At 40.8% G+C, this 18583-nt stretch overlaps 1 protein-coding gene across 2 annotated transcripts in view; it reads left to right on the top strand.

The window, feature by feature from the left end:
* The window catches only part of pcdh15b (protocadherin-related 15b), a 409107-nt gene that overhangs the window by 200385 nt on the left and 190139 nt on the right, over positions 1–18583 (top strand). For both annotated transcript variants that reach the window (XM_073815853.1, XM_065242769.2), the window contains exon 20: positions 5081–5386. In XM_073815853.1, coding sequence (XP_073671954.1) covers positions 5081–5386 — 306 coding nt within the window. The remainder of the gene's footprint in view (positions 1–5080; positions 5387–18583) is intronic.

Below are 18583 nucleotides of genomic sequence, written 5' to 3'. Positions count from 1 at the left end.
TCCATGTTTATTTAACTCACATTTTTAAGGCGGCATGTGAACTTTCGTTTCTACATTTAACCAGAATGAAATGTTTTACAATGAAGCAATGCATACAGTTTAGAAATTTTGTATGACTTCTGTTTTCACCACTGTCAATTTCAGGCAAATTTCATTCTGCAATGCATCAATGGAAGTACTGACCGCCTTAAAAAGTAATAAGTGTGTGCGTGTGTGAATTTGTGTGTGTACCTGGTAATTATCAAGTGGTGGTTAAAATAATTTACAGCACATTTCAAGTAGTTGTAAGTGTTAAGTTCGGTCAAATAAACAAAACAGTATTTTGGAATGAAGACGAGAATGACGAATGAAGATAAACATGAACTTTATACAACAAATACGAGGAATATTCAAATACAATAACAACACACTTCAACATAACTCAATTTAATCGAGAACGGACAAGGACTAGGACAAACAACAGCAGGGACGTGCACAGGAATTTTTAGGGGCAGTTGCTTTGACCTAAATAAAGGGCACCCCCCCCCCCCCCAATTTTTTTTTAAACTCACGGCCTATATGAAGGACTGAGAATAACAGGGTCTTTATTAAAATCAGCAAACATGTTTGCCTGATGCCTACCAAAAAAAATTGTAGCCTAGGCTGCTTGTCTGCAAGCTATGATAGCTAGCTGCTATCTGTCTGATTATTTAGGCTTAAACGTGGCAAACTCAGCCTAGATTCATGAAGATTTTAACAGAGGTGGGAAGAGTAGCCAAAAACTTTACTCAAGTAAATGTACAAGTAACTAAATAAATAATTACTCAAGTAGAAGTAAAAAGTATGCAATGAAAATAATACTCAAGTAGCGAGTTACTAGTTACCCATGAAAAAAAATTAATCTAGATATAGACCAGTTCAAAAGATGTAAACACTACTGGTCCAGAAACACTTCCTGTTACAGTTTGTGACAGTTATTTTTTTATTTCACATATATTATTATCTTTAATTTGTTTTTTTTTTACTTCAATTAAGTCAGGTGTATATGTTCTGTTGGTTTATTTTATCCCAACGTTTATCTAGTGTTAAAAAACAGAAACAGGAAGTGCTTCTGGACCAGTGTTGTTTACATCTTTTGAAATGGTCTATACACGCGCAAACACGCACGCACGCACGCACGCAGGCACGCACGCACGCACGCACACACACACACACACACACAATACAGTGCCCTCCATACGTATCAGAACTGTAAAGACAAGATTTTTCTGTTTGCTGTGGAGACCAGAAATTGGTTAAGATATCAGTATGTCAGAAGTTTAGAATGTCACATTTTATTAACCTTTGTTTATGTTTCAACACATACATGCTTTAACAAAAAAGAACAACAGCATTAAATGCTGACTTATGTATGTTGTACACAAATGCACATAAGTGAATCAAACTGATCCTACACATTTTATGCTTTTCATGTGTAAACAATCAGGACACAGCTCAGTGACCATTAAAAAAATAATGTGACAGATTCTGTACTTTTGTCTCATGTTCATCTTTTAATGTTTAGACATTTCTTGACTCCACAACAAACAGAAGAATACTTATGAAGGGCACTTCTACAGTATGTGTTAAACTGCAACATACACAAACAGTACAGAAAAAAGAATACAAACACAGAATAGACAAGCATTTCAAATTAACAAATTAACTCTAGTCTCAATGTTGATGTAGCTTATAGCTGAAATATTTCATGTATGAAAGAGTTTTGCATTCACTATGTATAAAGTTAGAAATCTCCTAAGATGGTCTGAGGACATTGACAGTTTACACTTACATAAAAATGATTTTAGACAAAACTCATGTTTTCTTACGTTGTCATGTCACGTGTGTTTTGTGAGAATCACTTACATCAAACTGTACAGTATACAGCGAATCAGACGTCAATCATCGATGGATTTTCTTCAATCTGTGCTGCAATGCTTCTGGAGGTTGCACGCGTTTAACTGTGTCTGACGACGGACAGGTCGCGTGTATGTAATGGCGGGTACATGTGTGAAGTTTTGCTTTTTAGTTAAAAGATTGGTAAATTCATTTCCACGTCACCCAACACTGGTAATATTCTGCGTGTTTCTACATAGGTTACGAGTAAAACAGCTTCGGACGATTCCGTTTTTGCAGCGATCTGAACAATTCATTCAAACTGATTCGCGAACCAATTTAAAACGTTTGGCCCATTCGCTTTGTAAAGAATCGACTCAAAAGACTCATTTATTTGCAACACTTTGTAAGGAATGGACTCAAACGAGTCATTAATTCGCGAATGCGCCAGAAACACAATATAGCAATTTAAAGAAAAAATACAAATTTCCTAATTAATTAAAATACAGTAACGAAGGAACGCTGCATAGTGTAAACGAAGTAAAAGTACAATTTATTTTTTTCCACCTCGGAAGGGCAACTTGAGTCGAGAAGGGCATATGGGCAGTTGCCCGGGCAACCTAAGCAACCCCCCTGTGCACGTCCCTGAACAACAGGGTATAAACGCAGTGGAGTTGATGATGAAATAGCTGATAGGTGATGATTTTTGACAATGACAATACTGTAAGGTAAGGGTGAGTGGAGGAACATGGGAAATAAGTCCATGGGGAGAGGGAAAACAAAGGGTAACGGACAGGAAGACCGAACGGGACTGTAACAAGTTGTCTCTGCATATTAAACTTGAGCTTTTTTCTAACATAAAGAAATTAAACAGCGACTTTAGCTGTAATAAACAATGTGCCGCCTGAGGATGCTGCCTGCTGAGCAGCAATAATGTCTGCCATTAAACTCTTATCAATTTTATTTTTTCCAATAAACGTAGTGCTGTGGTTTTATTTGAGTCACTTGCCAAACTTTGAATTCTGAAAGGTTTTTAGACGTCATGTAGTGTATTAAAAAGCACACTGTCGCTTTCTGACACATATTATCTTTTAATTATACATGTAACATCTCAAATAATAATAGTCCAACACTTTACATAACCTGAATGAAAGGGACATTTGAAGTCAAATTTGCATGAACCTTTTGAGTTAAATCTTTAAGTCTTTTAGGGCTTGATTTCTGTAGATTTTGTTCTTTAAAACTTGTTTCAAAGAGCTGTCCATCAAAGGATGGAGTCGACCTCCTCTGGCTTTCAGCTCTGGAGGTAATAAATGAATTTGTGCTCGACCCTTTGGTGCAGGAGAGCGTCTCTATCTCTGTCTATAAAATTAATAGCGCCTGTTCTCCGGGTTCTTTGTTTCAGGGCTTATCAGAAAAGCACAAAAGCACTTTGCCTGCGTGTCAATGAGCTACTTTCAGACACGAGCGCTGGAAGGGTACAGTATAGAGTGGATAACACAGTTGGAAGTTTGCTTGATGCCATTAAATAAGATATTAAAGGCCATACACAGGAAGAGATGCTTTACTGTTTTGCTGCTCTATTTGAATGTCCTCCAGGCCGTTTCTTATGGTTTTGATTGAAAAGCAAGTAAGTGAGGAGAGAGAAGACAGTTCTGTGCACCTGTCTGTAATAGTGCAGGTGGTCACACATCTTTACTGTTGTTGTTTTTCTTCATGGTCTTATCTCCCTGCTGCTAATGCAGCTGTCTGTGTACATGGTAATGAGGTTATATATTAACAGTCGTATGGACGGATAGGTTTGTTTTGTGGGGTAGGGTATGAAAAAACATCGATATCAATGAATCTTTTAATTATTACTTCCAGGCCAGGAACACTGTAAAATATTCTTAGCTGTCTCATGTTTCCGTCTACACTTAGATTAAGTTAAATCAATTTCAACTTGTTTCTCTGAGTTGCTGTAACTAATATAAATAATTTGCTTATAAGTGTTACTGACATTTTTTATTTAACTGAACAATTTAAGGCAGCTGCGATTTTTTTAGTAATAAGTCTTGGGAATGCTTGCTATGCTGTAAATATTGCATTGGCCAGATATAAAGTGAAATTTTATTTAAGCCTCCGTTTAAATATATTTTATACACATTTTTAAATCAAATAATGCAATATTTTGAATGCTTTTTATATAAGACTTCAAATTGAAAATCCCATTTTAGTTTCTCTTGATTAAATTAAAATACTGAATGTGCTTAAATTATTTAACCCTCTGGGGTCCGACCATTTTGGGACACTGTCAGAGGTTCTGACATGCTCTTACATTTGGTCTTTTTTCAGTTGCTTCAAAACATAATAATGGCAAGTGTCTCATACCACTGTGTTCAGCACAAACTGGGCTAAAATATTATATGAGCTACATGTATGTACATGTTTGTATTTTTGAGAGAAAAATGTTTATGCGTGGTTTTTGAAAAAGCAAAAAGTTTAAGTCACTGATATAAGTCCACAAAACCCATAATAAACATGTTTGAACAAGACTTTCCTAAACCGAATCTAGTAGTCTAGAGTTTTTTCTTTAAAATGATGTGAAAATCATCCTGCCTACTGATTCACATAAACCAATATATTGATTTAGAAATTGTAAGACACTTTTTGTTTAGAGGGGCCGTACTGTATGCGAGAAGGATTGATTGACAGCTAGCAAACAAAGGCTCATATAATGAGCTGCATAATGAGCTGCATAATGAGGCAGGAGGGAACTACAGTAAAGAATGTGAGGACAAATGTATACATGTTTGTTTGAGGTTTATTAAGAAGTTAACAATATAATCAAAATAGAAATGAAGGTCAGTAGGACATTTTCAGTTTATTTGGAAACGAACCCTATTCAAAAACTTAACTTGTATAAGAAACCCCTGGGGGTTAAAGTGGACATATCATGAAAATCTATATTTTTCCATGTTTAAGTGCTATAATTGGGTTATATAACATTTTTGCTCACTCTACAAAGTGGTAATTTTAACATGATATAATTAATTATCTATATGGTATTTTTAGCTAAAACTTTACATACACACTCTGGGGACACCAAAGATTTATTTGACATCTTAAAAAAGTCTTGTGAAATGTCCCCTTTAAGTAAATAATGTTTTTAGTAAGCTAAACATTAAAAATGTATTGTTGAAGTCTTATTCTGGTTTTAGGTAAATGTGTACCATATGTTTATCAGGCCACAGATCTGGACTCGGGTGTTAATGGGCAGGTCCGGTACCATCTGGTCACTCACACGGATCTGTTCAGGATCAGTTCTGATGGAGGTATCTTTACAGCTGTGCCTCTGGACCGTGAGGAACGAGCTCATTACCATCTACTGGTGGAGGCCTGGGACGGGGCCAAAGACCCTCGGCGGGCCACACTAACACTCTCTGTCACAGTGCTGGATGTGGATGACAACAGCCCCGTCTTCTCCCAGCCTTCATATCACGTTACACTGCCGGAGAACAGCCCGGCGGGTTTGATCATCCTCAACGTCAGTGTAAGTTACACACAAATAACCCACATGCCAAGATCAAAAACATCACATTGAGTTATTTGTTTCTCTGCGCAAATGATGTCTTAACTTGACTGTACTCAGACGTGTGTTCACATTATAAAGTATACTAAATTTATTTTTTAAATATGCACATGAATATGTACTCTTTCGAAAAAGAGTGGGGTGTGCCTTGGCATCATGGCCAAACTTGCCCATTGGCCTACTAATCGTCAAATTCTGTATACTAATTGGCTATAGGACTCCGTCTCCTCTTCACTAATAAGCTGGTGTGTGGTGGGCGTCCTGGTGCAATATTGGCTGTCGTCGCATCATCCAAGTTGGATGCTGCACATTGGTGGTTGAGAAGAATTTCAATGTAAATCACTTTGAGTGCTGCAGAAATTTAACAAATTAATTATTAACTAGATATGCAATTCCCAAGGAATTACCAGTGCATGAAAATGCAAAAAAGCTGATTGACAGAAATGTAAAAGAAATTTAGTCTAGTAGTTTACTGGCTGTTGACATGTTTTAGTGTGAAGCTAGCATGATTTAAAAAAGTTATCATGATGAAATATGATGCTAGCATGATTAGCATGATTCAGCATGACGTTAGCATGATGCTAGCATGATTAGCATGAAGCTAGCATGACTAGCATGAAGCTAACATGATGCTAGCATGATTAGCATGAAGCTAGCATGATTAGCATGAAGCTAGCATGATGCTAGCATGATTAGCATGAAGCTAGCATGATGCTAGCATGATTAGCATGAAGCTAGCATGATGTTAGCATGAAGCTAGCATGATGTTAGCATGATTAGCATGAAGTTAACATGATGTTAGCATGATTAGCATGAAGCTAGCATGATGCTAACATGATTAGCATGATGGTAGCATGATTAACATGATGTTAGCATGAAGCTAGCACGATGCTAGCATGATTAGCATGAAGCTAGCACGATGCTAGCATGGTTAGCATGAAGCTAGCACGATGCTAGCATGATTAGCATGAAGCTAGCACGATGCTAGCATGATTAGCATGAAGCTAGCACGATGCTAGCATGATTAGCATGAAGCTAGCACGTTGCTAGCATGATTAGCATGAAGCTAGCATAATGTTATCATGATAAACACGAAGCTAGCATGATAAGCATGAAGCTAACATGATGCTAGCATGATTACCATGAAGCTAACATGAAGCTAGCATGACTAGCATGAAGCTACCATGATGTTAGCATGATTAGCATGAAGCTAGCATGATGCTAGCATGATTACCATGAAGCTAGCATGAAGCTAACATGATTAGCATGACGTTAGCATGATGCTAGCATGATTAGCATGAAGCTAGCATGAAGCTAGCATGATGGTAGCATGATTAGCATGAAGCTAACATGATGCTAGCATGATTAGCATGAAGCTAGCATGAAGCTAGCATGATTAGCATGAAGCTAGCATGATGCTTGCATGATTAGCATGAAGCTAGCATGATGCTAACATGATTAGCATGAAGTTAGCATGATGCTAGCAGTATTAGCATGATGCTAGCATGATTAGCATGATGTTAGCATGAAGCTAGCATGATGCTAGCATGATTAGCATGAAGCTAGCACGATGTTAGCATGATTAGCATGAAGCTAGCACGATGCTAGCATGATTAGCATGAAGCTAGCACGTTGCTAGCATGATTAGCATGAAGCTAGCATAATGTAATCATGATAAACACGAAGCTAGCATGATAAGCATGAAGCTAACATGATGCTAGCATGATTACCATGAAGCTAACATGAAGCTAGCATGACTAGCATGAAGCTACCATGATGTTAGCATGATTAGCATGAAGCTAGCATGATGCTAGCATGATTACCATGAAGCTAGCATGAAGCTAGCATGATTAGCATGACGTTAGCATGATGCTAGCATGATTAGCATGAAGCTAGCATGAAGCTAGCATGAAGCTAGCATGATGCTAGCATGATTAGCATGAAGCTAACATGATGCTAACATGATTAGCATGAAGCTAGCATGAAGCTAGCATGATTAGCATGAAGCTAGCATGATGCTTGCATGATTAGCATGAAGCTAGCATGATGCTAACATGATTAGCATGAAGTTAGCATGATGCTAGCAGTATTAGCATGAAGCTAGCATGATGTTAGCATGATTAGCATGAAGCTAGCATGATGCTAACATGATTAGCATGATGCTAGCATGATTAGCATGATGTTAGCATGAAGCTAGCATGATGCTAGCATGATTAGCATGAAGCTAGCACGATGTTAGCATGATTAGCATTAAGCTAGCACGATGCTAGCATGATTAGCATGAAGCTAGCACGATGCTAGTATGATTAGCATGAAGCTAGCATGATGTTATCATGATTAGCATAAAGCTAACATGATGTTAGTATGAGTAGCATGAGGCTAGCATAATTTGCATGAAGCTAGCATGATGCTAACATGATTACCATGAAGTTAGCATGAATTTAGCATGAAATTAGCATGATGCTAGCATGATTAAGATGATGCTAGCATGATTAGCATGAAGCTAGCATGATTTAGCATGAAGCTAACAAGATTTAACATGAAGCTAGCATGATTTAACATTAGGTTAGCAAGATTTATTATAAAATTAGCATAAAGCTAGCATGAAACTAGCACGAAGCTAGCATGACTTAGCATGAAGCTAGCATGAAGCTAATATGACCCAAAGACCCGACACCCATGTCTCTATGATGTCCGGATCCAGAGATATAAGGCTTTGTTTATTATGTTGCTAGGCTGCTCATATTTGGTTGCTAGGGGCGTGGCTTAATACCTCAATAAGGATGGTGAGAGACTGATTGGATGCCTGAGTAAAATGAGCCCACCCCCATGTCTCTGTGACACTGTGCTGCAAAGATATCCATCTGGGCATTTTATAATGGCAGTCTATGGGAGATGTTGCTAGGGTGCCCAAAATGGTTGCTAGGGGCGTGGCTTGATAGCTCAATAAGGATCCTAAGGGACTGATTGGATGCCTGAGTAAAATGAGCCCACCCCCATGTCTCTATGACACTGCGCTGCAAAGATATCCCATTCGGGACGTTTTTAGTTCCTTATATGGGCATGATTCCTGCCCCATTATAAGTCTATGGGGAAATTTGGGGACCTCTTACACCCCAGGGGTACAACTTACACCCCATTGTGAGGTATGTTCTTACAGAGCCTGCCAGCCTCTTCAAATGTGGCAAGTCACAAGTTTCTGTGAAATCCTAGGTCTGAGCTACGACTCGTCAAAGTTTGTCGCAATGTTAAGTCTATGGGATTTTTCGGCTGCTTTTTCGCCCCTGGGGCGTAGACCGTACCCCCGATTGCTTATAAAAGTCATAGCACACTATTCCCGAATAGTCCGCACGTTTGAGAGTTTGAATGAAGTTTCTAAGTTAAACGGTTCGAGCCGTATTAATTGCGGAAATTTGGTTGGAAGAATAATAATAATAACTAGATAGGTACATTTCCTGAAGAAAATGTGAAGTGGTGCTTGCCGTGGCAAATTTCGAGGGACAATTTATGATTATACTCCAAGCCAAAAGTAAAACGGTCCACCCCAGTGTCTCTATGATGTTCTGATGCGGAGATATAAGGCTTTGTTTACTCTGTTGCCAGGGTACTGTATTTGGTTGCTAGGGAGAAAATTGGCATCCACCAGTGATAACACTCCAAGTCACGAGTAAAACGGTCCAACCCCCGTGTCTCTACGATTTTCTGATGTGGAGATATAATGATTTGTTTATTCGGTTGCTAGGGTGCTCATATTTGGTTGCTAGGGGCGTGGCTTAATACCTCTTGGCATCCACTACTGATTTCCCTCTGAGTCACGAGTAAAACGGTCCAACCCCCGTGTCTCTACGATTTTCTGATGCGGAGATATAAGGCTTTGTTTATTCGGTTGCTAGGGTGCTCATATTTGGTTGCTAGGGGCGTGGCTTAATACCTCTTGGCATCCACTAATGATTCCCTCTGAGTCACGAGTAAAACGGTCCAACCCCCGTGTCTCTACGATTTTCTGATGCAGAGATATAACGATTTGTTTATTCCGTTGCTAGGGTGCTCATATTTGGTTGCTATGGGCGTGGCTTAATACAACTTGGCATCCACTAGTGATTACCCTCTGAGTCATGAGTAAAACGGTCCAACCCCCGTGTCTCTACGATTTTCTGATGCGGAGATATAAGGCTTTGTTTATTCGGTTGCTAGGGTGCTCATATTTGGTTGCTAGGGGCGTGGCTTAATACCTCTTGGCATCCACTAATGATTACCCTCTGAGTCACGAGTAAAACGGTCCAACCCCCGTGTCTCTACGATTTTCTGATGCGGAGATATAACGATTTGTTTATTCCGTTGCTAGGGTGCTCATATTTGGTTGCTAGGGGCGTGGCTTGGGAGTGGCCAATGATGTGGCAAGTGATTACACTCCGAGTCACAAGTAAAACGGTCCATCCCCCGTGTCGCTACGATGTTCTGATGCCGAGATATAACTGTTTGAATTTTATGTTGCTAGGGTGCTCAAAAGTGGTTGCTAGGGGCGTGGCTTAGTAACTCTGCAAGGGTCTTGAGAGGCTGATTGGATGCCTGAGTAAAATGAGCCCACCCCCATGTCTCTGTGACACTGTGGTGCAAAGATATCCCTCTGGGCATTTTGTAATGGCAGTCTATGGGATAGGTTGCTAGGGTGCCCAAAATGGTTGCTAGGGTAACATTACAACCCCATTGCGGGGGACGTCCTGACAGAGTCTAGCACCCTCTTCAAATTTAGTAACCCACATGTTTCTATGAAATCCTGGCTCGGACCTATGACCCGTCAAAATTTTTGCAATGGTAAGTCTATGGGATTTTGCCCCATTGACTTTTCATTGGGGCACTTTTGGGCACCTCTTACACCCCAGGGGTACAACTTATACCCCATTGTGATCCATGTTCTTAAAGAGCCTACCACCCTCTTCAAATGTTATAACCCACATGTTTCTACAAAATCCTCGAGCGGAGCTATGACTCGTCAAAGTTGGGCGCAATGTTAAGTCAATGGGATTTTTTGGGTGGTTTTTCGCCCCCCTTTCGGAAATCCTGCACCCGATCGCTTATAAAAGTCATAGCAGTCCTCTCCTCAATAAGCCGGTCGATTTGAGCCCTAATTTATGGGTCTACGACAAAGCGTGCGGGACGAGTTACGCGCCAAAAAAGTGTCCAGAAAAAGAAGAATAATAATAATAACTAGATAGGTACATTTCCTGAAGAAAATGTGAAGTGGTGCTTGCCGTGGCAATTTTCGGGGGACAATATATGATTATACTCCAAGCCAAAAGTAAAACAATTCAACCCACATGTCTCTACGATATTCTGATGCGAAGATATAAGGCTTTGTTTATTCGGTTGCTAGGGTACTGTATTTGGTTGCTAGGGAGAAAATTGGCATCCACTAGTGATTACCCTCCGAGTCACGAGTCAAACGGTCCAACCCCCGTGTCTCTACGATGTTCTGATGCGGAGATATAAGGCTTTGTTTACTCTGTTGCTAGGGTACTGTATTTGGTTGCTAGGGAAAAAAATGGCATCCACTAGTGATTACCCTCCGAGTCACGACTCAAACGGTCCAAACCCCGTGTCTCTACGATGTTCTGATGCGGAGATATAAGGCTTTGTTTACTCTGTTGCTAGGGTACTGTATTTGGTTGCTAGGGAAAAAAATTGCATCCACTAGTGATTACCCTCCGAGTCATGAGTCAAACGGTCCAACCCCCATGTCTCTACGATGTTCTGATGTGGAGATATAAGGCTTTGTTTACTCTGTTGCTAGGGTACTGTATTTGGTGGCTAGGGGCGTGGCTTGGGAGTGGCCAATGATGTGCCCAGTGATTACACTCCGAGTCACAAGTAAAACGGTCCAACCCCCGTGTCTCTACGATGTTCTGATGCGGAGATATAAGGCTTTGTTTACTCTGTTGCTAGGGTACTGTATTTGGTTGCTAGGGGCGTGGCTTGGGAGTGGCCAATTATGTGCCCAGTGATTACACTCCGAGTCACAAGTAAACTGGTCCAACCCCCGTGTCTCTATGATGTTCTGATGCGGAGATATAAGGCTTTGTTTACTCTGTTGCTAGGGTACTGTATTTGGTTGCTAGGGGCGTGGCTTGGGAGTGGCCAATGATGTGCCCAGTGATTACACTCCGAGTCACAAGTAAAACGGTCCAAACCCCGTGTCTCTACGATGTTCTGATGCGGAGATATAAGGCTTTGTTTACTCTGTTGCTAGTGTACTGTATTTGGTTGCTAGGGGCGTGGCTTGGGAGTGGCCAATTATGTGCCCAGTGATTACACTCCGAGTCACAAGTAAAACGGTCCAACCCCCTTGTCTCTACGATGTTCTGATGCGGAGGTATAAGGCTTTGTTTACTCTGTTGCTAGGGTACTGTATTTGGTTGCTAGGGGCGTGGCTTAGGAGTGGCCAATGATGTGCCCAGTGATTACACTCCGAGTCACAAGTAAAACGGTCCAAACCCCGTGTCTCTACGATGTTCTGATGCGGAGATATAAGGCTTTGTTTATTCGGTTGCTAGGGTGCTCAAATTTGGTTGCTAGGGGCGTGGCTTGGGAGTGGCCAATGATGTGCCCAATTGTTACACGCCTAGTCACAAGTAAAACGGTCCAACCCCAGTGTCTCTACGATGTTCTGATGCCGAGATATAACTGTTTGTATTTTATGTTGCTAGGGTGCTCAAAAGTGGTTGCTAGGGGCGTGGCTTAGTAAGTCTGTAAGGATCCTGAGAGACTGATTGGATGCCTGAGTAAAATGAGCCCACCCCCATGTCTCTATGACACTGTGGTGCAAAGATATCCATCCGGGCATTTTATAATGGCAGTCTATGGTATAGGTTGCTAGGGTGCCCAAAATGGTTGCTATGGTAACCTTACACCCCATTGTGGGGGACGTCCTGACAGAGTCTAGCACCCTCTTCAAATGTAGTAACCCACATGTTCCTATGAAATCCTGGCTCGGACCTATGACCCGTCAAAATTTTTGCAATGGTAAGTCTATGGGATTTTGCCCCATTGACTTTTCATTGGGGCACTTTTGGGCACCTCTTACACCCCAGGGGTACAACTTACACCCCATTGTGATCCATGTTCTTACAGAGCCTACCACCCTCTTCAAATGTTATAACCCACATGTTTCTACAAAATCCTCGAGCGGAGCTATGACTCGTCAAAGTTGGGCGCAATGTTAAGTCAATGGGATTTTTTGGGTGGTTTTTCGCCCCCCTTTCGGAAATCCTGCACCCGATCGCTTATAAAAGTCATAGCAGACTTCTCCTCAATAAGCCGGTCGATTTGAGCCCTAATTTATGGGTCTACGACAAAGCGTGCGGGACGAGTTACGCGCCGAAAAAGTGTCCAGAAAAAGAAGAATAATAATAATAATAAGTATGCAAGATAGTAATAGTGATGCTTTGCATAAATGCAAGCACCACTAACTAGATAGGTACATTTCCTGAGGAAAATGTGAGTGGTGCTTGCCGTGGCAAAATTCTGGGGAACATATATGATTATACTCCAAGCCAAAAGTAAAACAATCCAACTCCCGTGTCTCTACGATGTTCTGATGCGAAGATATTAGGCTTTGTTTACTCTGTTGCTAGGGTACCGTATTTGGTTGCTAGGGAAAAAATTGGCATCCCATAGTGATAACACTCTGAGTCACGAGTCAAACCGTCCAACCCTCGTGTCTCTACGATGTTCTGATGCGGAGATATAAGGCTTTGTTTACTCTGTTGCTAGGGTACTGTATTTGGTTGCTAGGGAAAAATTGCCATCCCATAGTGATTACACTCTGAGTCACGAGTCAAACGGTCCAACCCCCGTGTGTCTACGATGATCTAATGCAGAGATATAAGGCTTTGTTTACTCTGTTGCTAGGGTACTGTATTTGGTTGCTAGGGAAAAAATTGGCATCCACTAGTGATTACACTCTGAGTCACGAGTCAAACGGTCCAACCCCCGTGTTTCTACGATGTTCTGATGCGAAGATATAAGGCTTTGTTTACTCTGTTGCTAGGGTACTGTATTTGGTTGCTAGGGGCGGGGCTTGGGAGTGGCCAATGATGTGACCAGTTGCTACACTCCGAGTCACAAGTAAAACGGTCCAACCCCCGTGTTTCTACGATGTTCTGATGCGAAGATATAAGGCTTTGTTTACTCTGTTGCTAGGGTACTGTATTTGGTTGCTAGGGGCGGGGTTTGGGAGTGGCCAATGATGTGACCAGTTGCTACACTCCGAGTCACAAGTAAAACGGTCCAACCCCCGTGTTTCTACGATGTTCTGATGCGAAGATATAAGGCTTTGTTTACTCTGTTGCTAGGGTGCTCACATTTGGTTGCTAGGGGCGTGGCTTGGGAGTGGCCAATGATGTGGCCAGTGATTACCCTCCGAGTCACGAGTAAAATGATCCAACCCCCGTTATTCTACGATGTTCTGATGCCTAGATATAACTGTTTGAATTTTATGTTGCTAGGGTGCTTAAAAGTGGTTGCTAGGGGCGTGGCTTAATAGCTCTGGGACTATCCTGATAAATTGATTGGATGTCTGAGTAAAATGAGCCCACCCCCATGTCTCTACGACATTGTAAAGCGAAGATATTCCATCTGGAACTTTTTTATTCCCTTATATGGGCATGTTTCCTGCCCCATTATAAGTCAATGGGAAATTTCGGGTGCCTCTTACACCCCAGGGGTACAACTAACACCCCAATGTGATGTATGTTCTTACAGAGCGTACCACCCTCTTCAAATGTTAGAACCCACATGTTTCTACAAAATCCTCAAGCGGAGCTATGACCCGTCAAAGTTCGGTCCAATGTTAAGTCAATGGGATTTTTGGGGTGGTTTTTCGCCCCCCTTTCAGAAATCCTGCACCCGATCGCTTATAAAAGTCATAGCACACCTCTCCTCAATAAACCGGTCAATTTGAGCCCTCATTCATGTGTCTACGACAAACCGTGCGGGACGAGTTACGCGCCGAAATTTTGTCCAGATATAAAAATAATAATAACTAGATATTAAAGTTTGAAGACAAACTTTATGTTGGCTTGAAAAAGCGTAGCCTGAACGTTTAAAACGGATTGACAGAAGTTTAGTTTAGTAGGCTATCTGGCAGTAAGTATGTTTAAGTATGAAGCTAACATGATTAGCATGAAGCTAGCATGAAGCTAACATGATTAGCATGAAGCTAGCATGATGCTAGCATGATTAGCATGAAGTTAGCATGATGCTAGCATGATTAGCATGAAGCTAGCATGATGCTAGCATGATTAGCATGAAGCTACCATGATGCTAGCATGAAGCTAGCATGATTAGCATGAAGCTAGCATGAAGCTAGCATGATGCTAGCATGATTAGCATGTAGCTAGCATGATGCTAGCATGATTAGCATGAAGCTAGCATGATGCTAGCATGAAGCTAGCATGATGCTAGCATGATTAGCATGAAGCTAGCATGATGCTAGCATGATTAGCATGAAGCTAGCATGATGCTAGCATGATTAGCATGAAGCTAGCATGATTAGCATGTAGCTAGCATGATGCTAGCATGATTAGCATGTAGCTAGCATGAAGCTAGCATGAAGCTAGCATGATGCTAGCATGATTAGCATGAAGCTAGCATGATGCTAGCATGAAGCTAGCATGATGCTAGCATGATTAGCATGAAGCTAGCATGATGCTAGCATGATTAGCATGAAGCTAGCATGATGCTAGCATGATTAGCATGAAGCTAGCATGATGCTAGCATGATTAGCATGTAGCTAGCATGATGCTAGCATGATTAGCATGAAGCTAGCATGATGCTAGCATGATTAGCATGAAGCTAGCATGATGCTAGCATGATTAGCATGAAGCTAGCATGATGCTAGCATGATTAGCATGAAGCTAGCATGATGCTAGCATGATTAGCATGAAGCTAGCATGATGCTAGCATGATTAGCATGAAGCTAGCATGATGCTAGCATGATTAGCATGAAGCTAGCATGATGCTAGCATGATTAGCATGAAGCTAGCATGATGCTAGCATGATTAGCATGTAGCTAGCATGATGCTAGCATGATTAGCATGAAGCTAGCATGATGCTAGCATGATTAGCATGAAACTAGCATGATTCTAGCATGATTAGCATGAAGCTAGCATGATGTTAGCATGATTAGCATGAAGCTAGCATGAAACTAGCAAGATTAGCATGAAGCTAGCATGAAGCTAGCACAAGGCTTGCATGATTAACATGAAGTTCGCATGAGAATAGCATGATTAGCATGAAGCTAGCATGATTTAACGTGAAGCTAGCATGATTAGCATGATGCTAGCATGATTAGCATTAAGCTAGCACTATTTAGCGTGCAGCTAACAAGATTTAACATGAAGTTAGCATGATTTAGCATGAAGTTAGCAAGATTTATTATGAAATTAGCATAAAGCTAGCATGAAACTAGCATGAAGCTAGTATGACTTAGCATGGAGCTAGCATGAAGCTAACATGACCCAAAGACCCAACCCCCATGTCTCTATGATGTTCAGATCCAGAGATATAAGGCTTTGTTTATTATGTTGCTAGGGTGCTCAAATTGGTTGCTAGGGGCGTGGTTTAATACCTCAGTAGGAATCCTAAGAGACTGATTGGATGCCTGAGTAAAATGAGCCCACCCCTATGTCTCTATGACACTCTGGTGTAAAGATATCCATCTGGGCTATTTATAATGGTAGTCTATGGGAGATGTTGCTAGGGTACCCAAAATTGTTGCTAGGGGCGTGGCTTAATAGCTCTGGGGCGATCCTAAGAGACTTATTGGATGACTGAGTAAGATGAGCCCACCCCCATGTCTCTACGACACTCTAAAGTAAAGATATTCCATCTGGGACGCTTTCATTCCCTTATATGGGCATGTTTCCTGCCCCATTATAAGTCAATGGGAAATTTTGGGGGCCTCTTACACCCCAGGGGTATAGCTTACACCCCATTGTGATGTATGTTCTTACAGAGCCTGTCAGCCTCCTTAAATGTGGTAAGCCACAAGTTTCTACAAGTTTCTCACTCACAGCTATGACCCGTCAAAGTTTGTCTCAATGTTAAGTCAATGGAAATTTTGGGGTGTTCGAGCCCCCCGTTTAGGAATTCGGAAGGTCCCATCAGTTAGAAAAGATATAGCACACTCCGTCAGACCAGTCTGAAGGTCCGTGGAAAATTTGGTGCATGTAGCTTGAAAGCTCTAGGACGAGTTAGTGTTCGTAATTTTGGTCTCAGAAAAAGAATAATAATAATAATAATAATAAGTTTAATAGCAATAACAATATGTTGGCTTTTTCAAGCCAACATAATAATAATAAGTATGAGCAATAGTAATAGTGATGCCTTGCATAAATGCAAGCACCACTAATAACTAGATAGAAAAGTTTGTTGACAAACTTTAAGTTTGGCTTGACAAAGCGTAGCCTGAACGTTTAAAACCGTTTGACAGAAGTTTAGTTTAGTAGTATCTAGCTGTTAGTATGTTTAAGTATGAAGCTAGCATGATTTAGCATGAAGTTAACATGATGTTAGCATGATTAGCATGAAGCTAACATGATGCTAGCATGATTAGCATGAAGCTAACATGTTGCTAACATGATTAGCATGAAGCTGACATGATGTTAGCATGATTAGCATGAAGCTAACATGATTAGCATGAAGCTAGCATGATGCTAGCATGATTAGCATGAAGTTAGCATGAAGCTAGCATGATTAGCATGAAGCTAGCATGATGCTAGCATGATTAGCATGATGGTAGCATGATTAACATGAAGCTAACATGATGCTTGCATGATTAGCATGAAGCTAGCATGCTGCTAGCATGATTAGCATGAAGCTAGCATGCTGCTAGCATGATTAACATGAAGCTAGCATGCTGCTAGCATGATTAGCATGAAGCTAGCATGATTAGCATGAAGCTAACATGATGCTTACATGATTAGCATGAAGCTAGCATGATGCTAACATGATTTAGCATGAAGCTAGCATGATGCTAACATGAATTAGCATGAAGCTAGCATGATGCTAACATGAATTAGCATGAAGCTAACATGATGCTAACATGAATTAGCATGAAGCTAGCATGATGCTAACATGAATTAGCATGAAGCTAGCATGATGCTAACATGAATTAGCATGAAGCTAGCATGATGTTAACATGAATTAGCATGAAGCTAGCATGATTTTAGCATGATTAGCATGAAGCTAGCATGATGCTAGCATGATTAGCAGGAAGCTAGCATGATGTTAGCATGATTAGCATGAAGCTAACATGAATTAGCATGAAGCTAGCATGAAGCTAACATGAATTAGCATGAAGCTAGCACGATGCTAACATGAATTAGCATGAAGCTAGCACGATGCTAACATGAATTAGCATGAAGCTAGCACGAAGCTAACATAAATTAGCATGAAGCTAACATGATGCTAACATGAATTAGCATGAAGCTAGCACGATGCTAACAAGAATTAGCATGAAGCTAGCACGATGCTAACATGAATTAGCATGAAGCTAGCACGATGCTAACATGAATTAGCATGAAGCTAGCACGATGTTAACATGAATTAAAATGAAGCTAGCACGATGCTAACATGAATTAGCATGAAGCTAGCACGATGCTAACATGAATTAGCATGAAGCTAGCACGATGCTAACATGAATTAGCATGAAGCTAGCATGATGCTAACAAGAATTAGCATGAAGCTAGCACGATGCTAACATGAATTAGCATGAAGCTAGCACGATGCTAACATGAATTAGCATGAAGCTAGCACGATGTTAACATGAATTAGCATGAAGCTAGCACGATGCTAACATGAATTAGCATGAAGCTAGCACGATGCTAACATGAATTAGCATGAAGCTAGCACGATGCTAACATGAATTAGCATGAAGCTAGCACGATGCTAACATGAATTAGCATGAAGCTAGCATGAAGCTAACATGAATTAACATGAAGTTAGCATGATGCTAACATGAATTAGTATGAAGCTAGCATGATGCTAACATGATTAGCATGAAGTTAGCAAGATTTATTATGAAATTAGCATAAAGCTAGCACGAAACTAGCATGAAGCTAGTATGACTTAGCATGGAGCTAGCATAAGGCTAACATG

The sequence above is a fragment of the Paramisgurnus dabryanus genome, chromosome 1, assembly GCF_030506205.2.
Source record: "Paramisgurnus dabryanus chromosome 1, PD_genome_1.1, whole genome shotgun sequence".
Lineage (NCBI taxonomy): Eukaryota > Metazoa > Chordata > Actinopteri > Cypriniformes > Cobitidae > Paramisgurnus > Paramisgurnus dabryanus.
This window is presented reverse-complemented; position numbering and strand designations above follow the sequence as displayed.